Raw genomic sequence first — 12,508 nt, forward strand, 5'->3', positions numbered from 1 at the left:
TATATATATATATATATATATATAGTTGTTTTTTTTACATAGTATATGTCTCAGTAGAAACCTCTTCTCTAGTATCTACAGAGAGGAGAGTCTTTCTTACTGCCAAGCAGCAAACTCAGGCTGTAAAAATTTCACAGCTGCTCAAAAAATCCTATTTACGCAGGAGCCATAACAGAAGCTGGCTAATTGACTTGAATCCTTGATAAACGTTGTGTGTTTTCTAACCAAAGCCTTCCTTGTGCCTGTGCATGTAGGTGGGTGGGTAGAACGTGTGTATCCACCTGGTGTTTGCCTTAAAGCAGCCCCTTTAATCCTTTCAAGGATTTTTCAAAGAGCCCGTTTTTCCCTATTCTTTTTAAACTTTAATCGTTCGCTGAGAATTAGGGTCCTCAGAGAAGTTCCCTCATCCATCTTTCAGCGAGTTGTTCATTATGGCGGCAGCCTTGGTCTCAAAGGATTTATAAAAGACAAAGAAAAACCAAAAGGGAGCTAAATAAGAAATGCAGAGATTTGGTTTCGGAGAGGAAGCAACGCAGAGTGAGAGGAGAAAAACCCGAATGTCAATCATTTTTATTTGTGATTGTATTTAAATGGAATTTCCATGGAAAAACTTGGTAGTTTCTGACACAGAAATGATATTTTCATCAGTGGATGGATACTATCTACTTCTTTGCTTTTCTTTCCCTATCATTCTCTGAACCAAATACATCCAGATAGACCTGTAGTTGCACGATTAGCATTCCTTATCAACACGCACAATAACACTTAACTCTGACAAGCTCCTCATACATCTGATGCTTCATAAGAGTACCAGCATCCTCCACAGCTCCGCTCTGACACTGGATGTCGTCTTTCCCGACGGTTTTTCTTCCTCCTTCACGGACGCCGATCCCTGTGACTTGATGTCTCCTCTGGCTCAGCTCGGGATGTCTCTTGTCTCTCCAGCATTGATTTTATTGTTGCCAGCATTCATTGGCAATTTTTACTCATTTATTTTTTACTTGGCTCTATTTTTGCCGTCTGCATTCTCATTATTTATTAACACAGTGTCAGTGGGGCATATAACTCATAAAAGGTGCCGGCTTAATGGGCAGGATGTTGCCCGCAGGCAGAGTAAAGGGACGGATTTACAGCTTGCATCTCTTGCTTCGAAGCGCCGGGGATGCTGACTGTGTTTCTGTGAGACTCGACGGCGACAATAATCCCTTTAATTAGACTTGATTTTCACTGTTAGGAGAACAGATGGGTCAGCAGCAATCGGAGAATGTTAAAACCCTCAACAAGAGTTCAGACTTGATTTCTCTTCGGAATGGACTTTATCATTTTTCGCATTGCAACCAAAATCTTGAAGGGTTTCCACTGGGACTTTATAACGGATCAACATGTAGACGCAAGTCTGATGTGGAATAAAAAGGGCACGCAGTCCTCTAAATTTTTGGCAAATCACATTCTGAGAAGTGCTTCTACTTTGATAATCTTAAATAAAATCCAGTGCAACCAGTTTGCTTCATATATTCACCGGGGTGTCATTTAATTGCAACACAAATCCAGCGGTTCTGAAAGGCCTGAAGGGGACAAGCATCATGAAAAGCAAAACACACTGCAGAGAAATCCAGGATGAAGTTACGTAGAGGTTTTAAGCATGTTTGAATAGGAACAGAATATCACAGGTTTTGAACAACACATTGACCGCTGATCTATCCATCACTGTGAAATGTCACAGCTGCAGACCTACCAAGACTCTGCCCACCATGCGAACTGACAGAAATGGGAAAGCGTAGCATTAATCAAAGATGCTGCCCAGAGGACGCAGAGATACACAACTTAGGCGGAAGAATATGTTGACAGCAGAACTATAAGTGACGCGCTCCACAAATAGGACTTTGAGGAAGACTGGCACTATGAAAGCTATTGTTGAGAGATAGCGTGCTACAAGCCATGTAGGAAAACCCTGCAGACACCTGGATGAAGATGCTCTTGTCAAATAGCGATGGCATCAAAACGGGGATGTTTTTCCTGGTGTCGGGACAAGAAGGCTCAACAAAGTTGATGGGAAGGTTGATGGAGATGAATATAGGTCGATAACTGAGGTTTGAGGTTAGGGAGTAGTTGGTAGAGACATAATCCTAACAATTGCAGCTGGAAAAACAGCAAATGGTTATTTTACAAAGTATTAACTCATGGGGGATGAATAACAAATACACAAGACTTTTCAGCCGTTTATTTGAGAAAAGGGGAAAATAAATAGGTGTCATCCCGCTACTTTACCATTATTCTTTGTTTATCAAAAAAAATCCCCCCTGCCCCCTCCAAAAAATAAAAAATAAAAATATGCTAAAGCTTGTGGGTGTAGCGCAAAAAAGTACAGAAAAGTTCAAGTGGCTTGAATAGGTTTACATGACACGACAGTGAACAAACGTACTCCTACAACATGATGGCTCAATCCAGCAACAAAGCTACATCTCATCATCTCCGGGCTCCTCGGCAGTGGCGCTAGTCAAACAGTGTCGCTCAAAAGTAAAGCTACAGGCTCCAGGATGTTTTCTGACTTCAAGCAGAGGGAGGATCTTGATCCCCTTTGGGCATTGCTCCATTTTTTTTTTTTTTTTTTATCAGTGAAAAATGTGAGGGAAAGAAAACAGCAGAGTGAAGAACCGGAGCAGCACTTTCACACACTCTTTTGCCCTAGTTTTTGTTTTAAAACCACTGGGAGATTTTCTACCCCTTAGGACTGTCCGACTCCCTGTAGACTACATCAATCCTCGGCTCGCCTAACGCCTCGAGCCGTGTCTGAATCAATATCTCCACCCCGTGGTGGAGATAACCGCAGGCAGGCATTGTGATTTTATATATATATATATATATATATAGGTGGTGTCATCAAATTTAACTTGAGCAGATTGTATCAAACTCTACATTTACTGCCCAGCAGTGTCCGTCATCACATTCTAGCATTGCACTCGAAACCACGAGTTCATATATTACCCTGAACAATCTAAGCGATAGAACCTTAGTAGTTCCACAAAAATATCAACCATAGTTATGAATGGAGCTGCGTCGAGAAAATAAGCACAAGCGGTGATTTGGGTCAGATAAACCAGAGTGCATGCTCTACCACCGTCGCGAGCAAAAAGGATTTACAGCAGCGAACATAAAAAAAAAGGAGGACAAATTTGCTAGTATTCCATCATTTGCTTTTACAAATGATGGGACAAACTAAGAGAAGATGCTTTCTTTTGTTGTATTCTGAAACCAAGTCCCGCTTTGCGTCACCCGTGTCCGCTGTGTGCCAGAAAGCGTAGCTTCACATGCAACCTTTCCCAAGTCAGCCCAGCCTTTTGCACCCAAGGTCATTGCTGTTTATTAATTGCTTGACTTTCCTATCTCTCTACTAGCTCTCTGGAGAATGTAAGGAATAAAGGTGCGTTCAGAAAATCCCAGCGTGGATGTGTGCTTTAAACGTTTACATCCAACAGCAAGGGACTAAACACACAGACGGACAAATTGTGGGTTGCCTCCCAGCTCTTTGAAACAGTGAAAAGTGGTTTTATTAAGAGATATTTTGTTTCATAAACCTACATCCTTTTAGAATGTGGTAGAGTTTACACAGAAATCTCATCGGGGGGGGGGGGGATTTGGTGGTAACCAGTGGCAACAGGTGAAAAGATTCTTGGTGATGTGCGAATAGGTTTCCCTTCCTGGTTGGATGAATGGTTGAAAAATGACTACAATTCCTCAGTACTGTAAAATTCCTGATACAGGAAAATGACATGAAGAGGGTGATGTGATGGGGGGACACAGTGGTTTATTTAGCAACCCTCTTTTGGCTTGGTTTTGTTCTAGAGCTGCTTAGGATACAATGAAGTCTCTGGATTACAAGGCATCCTGGAGGAAAAAAAATACCACAGTATGTCAGTAAGCTTAGCTTCGCATGCAAGTCAACTTTACCATGATCTCAAAGAGCTGAGGGAAAACGAAAAAACATTGGGTCATTGTTAAGTGACCCTCCATAAGCTCTGAATATTTCAGTCTGGAGACACCATCCTTCACCCTTCAGTCGGCTTTAGCAGGTTTTGCAGGAAAAACAGAAACAACAAATTACCACCAGTTTAGGCTGTAAAAGATGCTTCCACACCAAAAGAAATTAGGAGTCCCATCTTTTTTTGGTGTGAGCCTATTTTATTGGTTTTAGTATTTTTTCAAAAATGATGCAATAAAAAAAAATCTGATTTGTGTCTAAATGTAGACCAAACAATAAGTAATTACACTAAACTTTTATTATTTTTTTGTGTGCATTGTGGAAGGCTATCCTTGCCCATATACATGTCTGCAAAACATATTATGTATTTTATCTGAATTCATACAAAACATAAAACTATGGTTCTGTATATTTATTCATCTTTCTTGCATAAGCTCTGACAGGGATGAATAAAAGGAGTTCTTTTCAAGTCAAACTCTGCTGCTTGTGTCTTCTGAAATAATAAGTTTTTCAAAGGAAGACTGCTTGAAGATTAAAAAGTGCCGTACACCAAGTGCATTAAGGTAGAAGGAGAAAGGCAACAAATTATTGCTAAACCCAACATCTGAAGGTTTGCTTTTACATGATGATCGGTGAGAGCTTTTCATCATGGTCTCATGTCTACTCCAGTGACCACCTACTCATAAGAGGAGAGACGGATGTTCTTACATAAGCCCACGTTTGATCTTAAGCATCCGTGTGTTTATTTTTCCACAAAGTGAAATGATTAGACTTGGTTGCATTTTCATTAATTTGCATGCACTCATATTATATGCATAGTAAAATCATTTTAAAGTAAAATAATAATAATAATAAAATCAGCATCAAACAGAGTGGTTTTAAATTGTTTTGCAAACTGTACTTCATTCTGTTAATCTCCAGCCCTTCTCTCTCCCCTTCCCCACCATTTATTTTATTTTATTTTATTTTATTTTTTTCGTGGATGTGGCGTCATCATCTGTCCTTGCCGTTTCAGATAAAAGTAGAAAAGAGTTGAGCATGAAAATCCACACCTGGATTTAAAGTCAGTTCCTGAACAGTGACATCTGAGTTCCCCACTGTGCATGAAAATAAATACATAACAAGGTCACAGAGTTGGCTCCCAACACATCAACGGTTCTACTGATGTTTCTGTAGCGTCACAAATGCATTCAGTCACCTGAGCTATGTTATTATTTAGACTCTCTAGTTACATTGGCTACAGACTCCTTTTCAGCTTAATTAACAAATACAATATCTGGCTGTTTGCTGGCAGTTGTCTGCATTGTGTACATATCCACTAAAATTGACTTGCAATTCTTTTGGGGACTGTTTCTACTTCTTAGTCCAATGTTCCTAAGAAGCGTTCCAAATAGCATCATGGAGGAGCATCATTGCGATGAAATGCCGGAGGAGGAATTTCGGAAAGAGCAGGAGCTTCTTAAAGAGACAAAGGACAATTTCAAGGCGTCAAATTGCAAAGTCCAATTTCTTTTATGCTACGTTTAACATTTTAATTAGAACTGAGGGTTACATAGTTACTTGATTGTGCTATAAAATGTTACTATATGTCTGGACAATACATAATACTTTGTTTTAATTGTAAAATGGGATGGACCCATGAAGTCCTGTCTCATGTTTCCGAGGCATACAGCTAGAGAGAGTTTAAGTTAGTATCGCCTAACTTAATGAATCCAGGAGGTTTGCAACCTAAACGTTTGTCTTTTGTGCCGTTTTTCCTGCCTGGCACACGGCAAGCAGCTGAGATTAGCTGCTTCTTCACAGAGCAGGCACCTAACCCAGAAACACAACCGGTGAAAGTCTGTCTGACTGTGGCATTTGGCCTGTTATGGCTCCATGCAATCTTGGTAACTGCATATTGAAAGCTCAGTCATGCAAACTAATTTCACCTTGCAATAACAGACACACACACACACATCCATGAATGAAATATGGGACATTAATGGACTTTACTTGGAAAACTATGGCACAACTTACAACATCCTGCAGTACCTAATCTTTACACCGGCAAAAGCAGAAATGATGAATTTTTAGTCTCCTGCTGCGTACGCGTGAGCTTTGAAGACTGCGATGAAGCAGGATGCATAATGCATGAAGTTGGTTTTGAACACCAAGCCACGGCAGGTGTATTTATAGTTTATCCTTGCTCTTTCTGCGTTTTGTTTTCCAAACTCCGTTTCTCCTCTGTGTTGTACTTAGGTTGTTACAAGCTCATTTTTCTGAAGTCATTTTAGCTCATTACTGCTTTGTCCTTTATTGGGATCCCACATAATTTCCACCATGGGGGTAAATATGTTTGGTAGAGGAGTAGTAAAATACTTTGTCAAGGTAAGACATGCCTTTAATTTGTTCCTTGTTGAACAGCGAGCCAATACGGTTTTGCTCTGTTTTCGGTGTTTTCTGTCTTGTTTATCACATTGTCAAAAGAATCCAAAAAAATAAGAGGCATATAAACAGAGTTCTCATCTCTTGGGTCAGGATGTTGCCTTTCCCCCTCAGTTATGATTTAAAAGGCGAACATCTGTTTGCCTGAGCCTCAGCTCATCCATTTATTTGTACATGTTTTTTTCCCGTATGTGGGCCTTTTCACAGATCACACAGTATGCTCCCCACTGTCAAGTATGGTAGATGAAACTTGATGCGCTGTGCTCTCTGAACGCGCCATTTGGAGCTCTGCAACACAACCGTGCTCAGCGTGTGAATGGAGTGCAGGGTGTTTGTTAATTATCAGCGACGTCTTCCGAAGTTCTGGCTCCTCTCGCCCTGCTGATTAAAGATTAATGTTCAACATATTGTGCTTGGGCTACACAAAAACCCTACCAGGGCAAATAAATATTAGAAAGTTTGTCACGCCTCTGATGGGTTTGTTTTCACTTTGTTTTTTTTGTTTTTTTCTTCTTCAACAGAACATAAAGCGCATTAATGACATAGTGAAGCAGGTGCTTCTGATATTCCCACATTTCTGTCTGGGCAGAGGTCTTATTGACATGGCCAAGAACCAGGCGACTGCAACACTTTTCATCAATTTTGGTAAGTACAATTAAGTTCTAAGGCTATTAGGAACTATTATTAAGTTGGCATCCAGTGGTAGGATTTACGAAAAAGCACTCTTCCTCTTACACACTGCACAGGAGACTGACTGCTTGTGACAAAAACTACAATTTCAAAAGCTTAAATGCCGTCACTGCTTTTCAGGAAATCAACCAACTTTGTATCCTTTCTTTCTTGCAAAGCAGAATGAACTTTTGTTTTTGTAAAATCTGAATCAGTTGGTTTTGTGCATTTTTGTTGATATACGCATTGAAATAATGCTTCTTCATACACCAGAACATTACCCAGATGACTTAAAAGCATCCTAACACGTGAATATTTGAATTCAAATTCATTTAAACGGCACAACAAAGAGGAGGAAAAAAGTACTCAGAAAGAGAATGCACTCTCTGTCTGTGGGAGGAAACTTGACACAAACTAGAGTGTGAGTTATCTTGAACAGTTTGGCTGAAAGGAGAACAGATGAACGCTAACAAACAAACACTGAACAGGTTGGTGAGAACAGTAAAACATACATGCTGAGATCGGAGAGGGCTGCTTAAAGCTACAGGGAGAGAAGAACAGATTGGGGAAAAAAATTTAGAAAGAATATTTACCCATTCATTTTTGAAGGGTGTGTTTCTCTTTTTTTTTTTTTTCTTTTGACAAATACCTGGGTTCCATTTATTAAATGTACAGAAACAGTTCTTACGTTCTACTAAACTAACAATGGATTGATTATTTACAAAGAAAGGTTAAAAAATGATACAAATAGATTCATTTTTATAGAAAAACAACTAACCATATTCGTACTGTTAATACTAATGTTGAAGGTTTTGATTTTTGAGGGGATGTTGCTCAGATAAACTCAAACTCATTGAGGACTAACACTTAAAAATCAGTTTGAACAAATCTGCAGTTACTCAGAATGACTCGGTGGGGTCCTTCCCCTCCCCTCCCCTCCCCGATTCTGACCATATTTTGAGCATACCAGAGGTCTAGTTTGATAAATATGGGGGAACCATGAACTGGTTCGAAAACAGTAGTTGTTCAAATTGCAGCTCCCCTTATAATTTGAAAATGGCGTACGCCATGTGACCAGCCGTGTAACACCTTAAACATAAGAATATTCGGGCATAAAAGAAAAAAAAAAACCCAGCATGCCTTGGGTCTACTTGTGGTCACAACTCCAAGTAACACTAAAGTAGTACACATACCCACAAATCATGCTCAGCCCTTCCCAGAGAAACACTCAATTCAACCACAGTCCTCATTTTAAAGTGACACCATACTATTTCTTTCAAATAGCTAGCTCTCCAGGGGGGGGGGGAAATGTCTGACCGGTAACACAGCTCCCAAACCTCTACTAAAGCTCTTCTCTGCATTTGAGTTAAATTTAGACGGGAGAAAGGGAGACAAGTGGCACGGTGGCTGCGGAGGTGGATCTGGGGTCGAGGGGGCTGTCAAGAGGCAAAGAGGCACATGAAAGAGGAAGAGGAGTCTTATCTGTCGAGAGATGGAGCAGGAAATAGCAGTCTGAGGAATAATTTGCAGTGGTGGCGGAGACCAGAGAGAGAAAAGCAATCACAACTTAAAAGGGCTGGTGTGAAGAGGGGCTATTTACTAGAGAATGAGACTGAAAGCACTTTCGTTTTTCTTGTCTCTCATTTCGCTCCTCCCGCCGCTTCCCTTGCCCCGCCGCATCAGGCTGGAAGGAGGGAGAAAGTTTGTGTCGAGGGCTGTCACCGCTTTACTTATGTGTTCATCCATTAAAGACCCTCACTTATACAAAACAAATACAGGATGTCAACAATTTTCTCAAATTACTTTTTTTTTTTTTCTTTTTAATTTTGGCTATTCTGTCTAGAGCTTAAATGGCTTCTTAAACTGCTGGCTTCAATAATACGTCATGGATAAATTTACTGAAGACACGCCATAATTTGGCTGTCTGTGAAATGAAAACGTAGCAGTTTTCTTTTTTATTTCAGACAATTTTTACCTGAAAAAAACTTTCTGACAAGATCTAGACATGGACCTAAAATGACCCATGAATCTCATCGCTGTCCTCATATATCCTTTGTTTTAGGGGAAGATCGTTTTAAGAATCCACTGAGCTGGGATATGGTGGGAAAAAATCTCCTGGCCATGTCCATTCAAGGAGCTGTGATGTTCATCACCACCATTCTGATCCAGTACAAGTTCTTCTGCAAACCCAGGTGACTCTTAGCAACTTTTTTAACGGCATCCCTCTTTCCCTAGGTACAGTAATATCAGACAACAATTAAGATGTGAAGAGAAATTTCTTATTTAACCAGCCCCCTTGGTTACTCTGCCCAGATAAAAATGGATGCTTTATTTATGAGAGCTTTGAAATAAGTTTGGCTGTTTTTCACTTAAGTAGCTCAAACGTAGCTACCTAACTGAAAAAGGTAGCACAGTGACAAAATGTTCAGTGTCATTGCGGTAACACTGAACATTGTTGGGGTGTTTGTTTTTAAGTTTGCTACTTAAAAACAAAGGCACGACATTTTGTCATCAAGAAATGTAAATAATGTCTGCTGCGTTTGAGCCAAACAGTAGCAATTTTATTCAAAACTTTACGCCTCGGCGGACACCAGCGACTGAAGACAAGGCCACTTATCTTGTCCCACTGGGATTAAATGTTTGCTTTGAAATACAGATCTGATGGGACAGTGGAAAAGATTAATGTTATGTGCAAGTTGTCCAGTAAGGAGTTTGCCTATCACTGAAGCTAACCAAGCCTAAAATATTATCTGAATGCAAGCATGTTGTGGTGAGCACAACGATAACATCAGCGTCCATAGTTCATATTTCTGAAAAACCGTTCTTTTCAAAGACGCTACATGAATGATCAGGTTTTCCTGAGACACTCGAAAGCTGAATAGGAATATTAGCACTATGGGTTGTTCAGCACCAATCTGATGAGTGAATGAAGAACACATTAATTTACTGAGTAGTAAATTATAAGTAGTAATTTAGTATTCAATAAATTAATGCATCTAAAATGGGTTTTGGATTGAAAATGTCGTCTATTTTATGTAATTTTTGATTAAAATGTGATTAATTGTGTTAAATAAATTACAAACCCTTCCATTAAACTGATTAAAAAAATAAAAGTGTTTTTCACGTTTGTTCCACAAGCAAACAACAAATCTTTGCTATCCAAATAGCAATATCTGTTTATTCGTTCTGCGACTGCATTTGGGTTTGTGGGTGTGAGGTTGTTTTTTTTTTTGTTTTTTTTTGTCAAATTAATGTTTCCATGGAAACTAACCCTCTGCAGCTCATGAAAATTGTAGGAATTGTTTTCACAGGGTTTGAACTTTGACTGAGCCAATATATTAGGTTTATTTTAATATTGATAAGCAGAAATAATCGCAGCCCTCAACTGTTTTTTTTTTTTTTTTTGCCCAATCAGGCTTGTAACACCAAAACAGTCAGCTACAGAGGAGGCGGAGGACGTCGATGTTGCCCGGGAACGCAAGAGAGTGTACGAAGGCAGAGCTGTGAACGACCTGTTGAGGATCAGTGACCTCACAAAGGTATTCGACCTTGATTTCTTTTTTAGTCTGTGTTATTCAGTCTTTTCTATAATAAGTCATAGAAAAAGATTTGCAGGCTGGTTTGGACAACAAGGCACAATCACACAATTTGAATGCACTTTGGCATAGTCCGTTTTCAATGCGAGAGCCACAGGATGCTAATTAGTGCAGGAACACACTGCCTTCAGATGATCCCCAGCTGCCCATCTTTTCTTGAAATGTGGCAGTTTTGTGTGTGGTAACATTTCATCATGAATGCCATAAAAAAAAAAAAAAAAAAAATTTTTTTTTGAGTCCTTGGTTTTTTTTTTCTTTCCGATCAAACATCAGCAAGGTACTTTGTGTTTGCCCTTGAGGATCCTCATTCAATAAATTTTTTTAATATATATTTTACATCAAAAAACATGTATTTTACATTTTTGAGATGCATTTCACACACAGCAACCTCCTCATTTATCTTCACCTCTGGTGAGGATCTGTGAAAAGGTTTCAATTTGTCTTTAATAGCAGTAGTAAAATTTTTTATTTATTTATTTTTTCCATTTACTAAGTTGAAAAATACAGTCTTAAGTAATAACACTTTCTAACAACTACTAGCATCCCTGACAGGTAATAATGAATAAATAGCATATTTTTTCATTTGGAGTTTACTTTTTTAAGATGATCAAAAATATGTCTAGTACGTAACCTATGTGTCTTTGATTCCTTAGGGCATAAATATGGAGTAAGATCAGGCCTATTTTTATTACCTACTTTTAAAAAATGGGGAACACAAAGGAACATGAAGCAGAAGTAACACAGAAAATCTATTTCTGCATGTTTGTACATTTGTTTTCTGTGTTCATGTATTTTATTGTTAAATAAAAACTGAAAGCTTGATTTAAATACTACGCAAAAATATAAGAATGTCTGCTTTCGTAACACAACAAATGCCTAAAATTAGATCAGGTAAGCATAAGACCTTCATATTAAAGACGGAATGCAAAACATTCGTATTTGCCAGTATGCCAATAGCATATTTTGCCAATAATTTGACAATAGCTAAAATTTCGAGCTGTTTTAAATGAGCCAGCTCTCAGAAAGGAGATGAACTTCCCCTCACTGGCAAGGAGTGACATCTTCAGGTCACCGTATCTCCCTAAGCACAGTCTGGGTGAAAACTCGTAGTTGTGTTAATAATCATGGATGGTGCTATACAGTATGTGGCTGACTTTTCTTAACATGTCTCATATATTATGTACAGTTCAAGTAAAAAAAAAAAAAGCAAACACATTTATTAGAAGTGGGGGAAAAACCACATTTGCAATGGCTGTTCCCTTAACCCAATACCTTGTTGAAGTGTTTTTTAAGGTTAGTTTCAGCATCTAGTCTTCTCAGTTACACACACCTCTCACCAATGAGTTAACCTGATGAACGTGACATAAAGTTCAGCTTTCCGCGTTCAAATCCCCAGAGATTAATTGGCGTCCTGTAGGTAAAGCCTTGGTAGAGGTTGCAGTTATTCAAAAGCAATTCATTCTTCAAATGTGTAGCTCAGGAGTAGGACACCAAAACATCTCCTGATTTATAAATACATCATTGACAAAGAAAGCAGTCACCAAATAGTTGAAGTAAATATAAGCCTGCAGTAGCATTACAAAAACTGGTCATTTATCCAAAAGAAATGAAAATACGAGACTGAGATTGATACTGTAGGTCTTAGTTTCTTGAAGAAATTCAACAAGGACTGACAGAATCTAAGAGATGCTCCATCCCTCCAGTTGATCATCTGGTTTAGTAATCATGTTTTTAGCTAACAACGGTTTGGAATATATATGGTTGGAGCTGGAACACCATTTTATGTCCGTGAAACTGTCTTGTTATTAAATCTGAATACATAGATGATAACCATCCATTT

The 12,508-nt window shown here is 38.9% G+C and overlaps 1 protein-coding gene across 1 annotated transcript in view; it reads left to right on the forward strand.

Moving 5' to 3' along the window:
• Positions 1–12,508, forward strand: part of LOC103146371 (ATP-binding cassette sub-family A member 1) — a 209,605-nt gene that overhangs the window by 161,782 nt on the left and 35,315 nt on the right. Inside the window, exons 41-43 of the mRNA XM_016677511.1 lie at positions 6,925–7,048; positions 9,135–9,264; positions 10,488–10,611. Coding sequence (XP_016532997.1) covers positions 6,925–7,048; positions 9,135–9,264; positions 10,488–10,611 — 378 coding nt within the window. The remainder of the gene's footprint in view (positions 1–6,924; positions 7,049–9,134; positions 9,265–10,487; positions 10,612–12,508) is intronic.

Source organism: Poecilia formosa, unplaced genomic scaffold (assembly GCF_000485575.1).
Source record: "Poecilia formosa unplaced genomic scaffold, Poecilia_formosa-5.1.2 Scaffold157, whole genome shotgun sequence".
NCBI lineage: Eukaryota > Metazoa > Chordata > Actinopteri > Cyprinodontiformes > Poeciliidae > Poecilia > Poecilia formosa.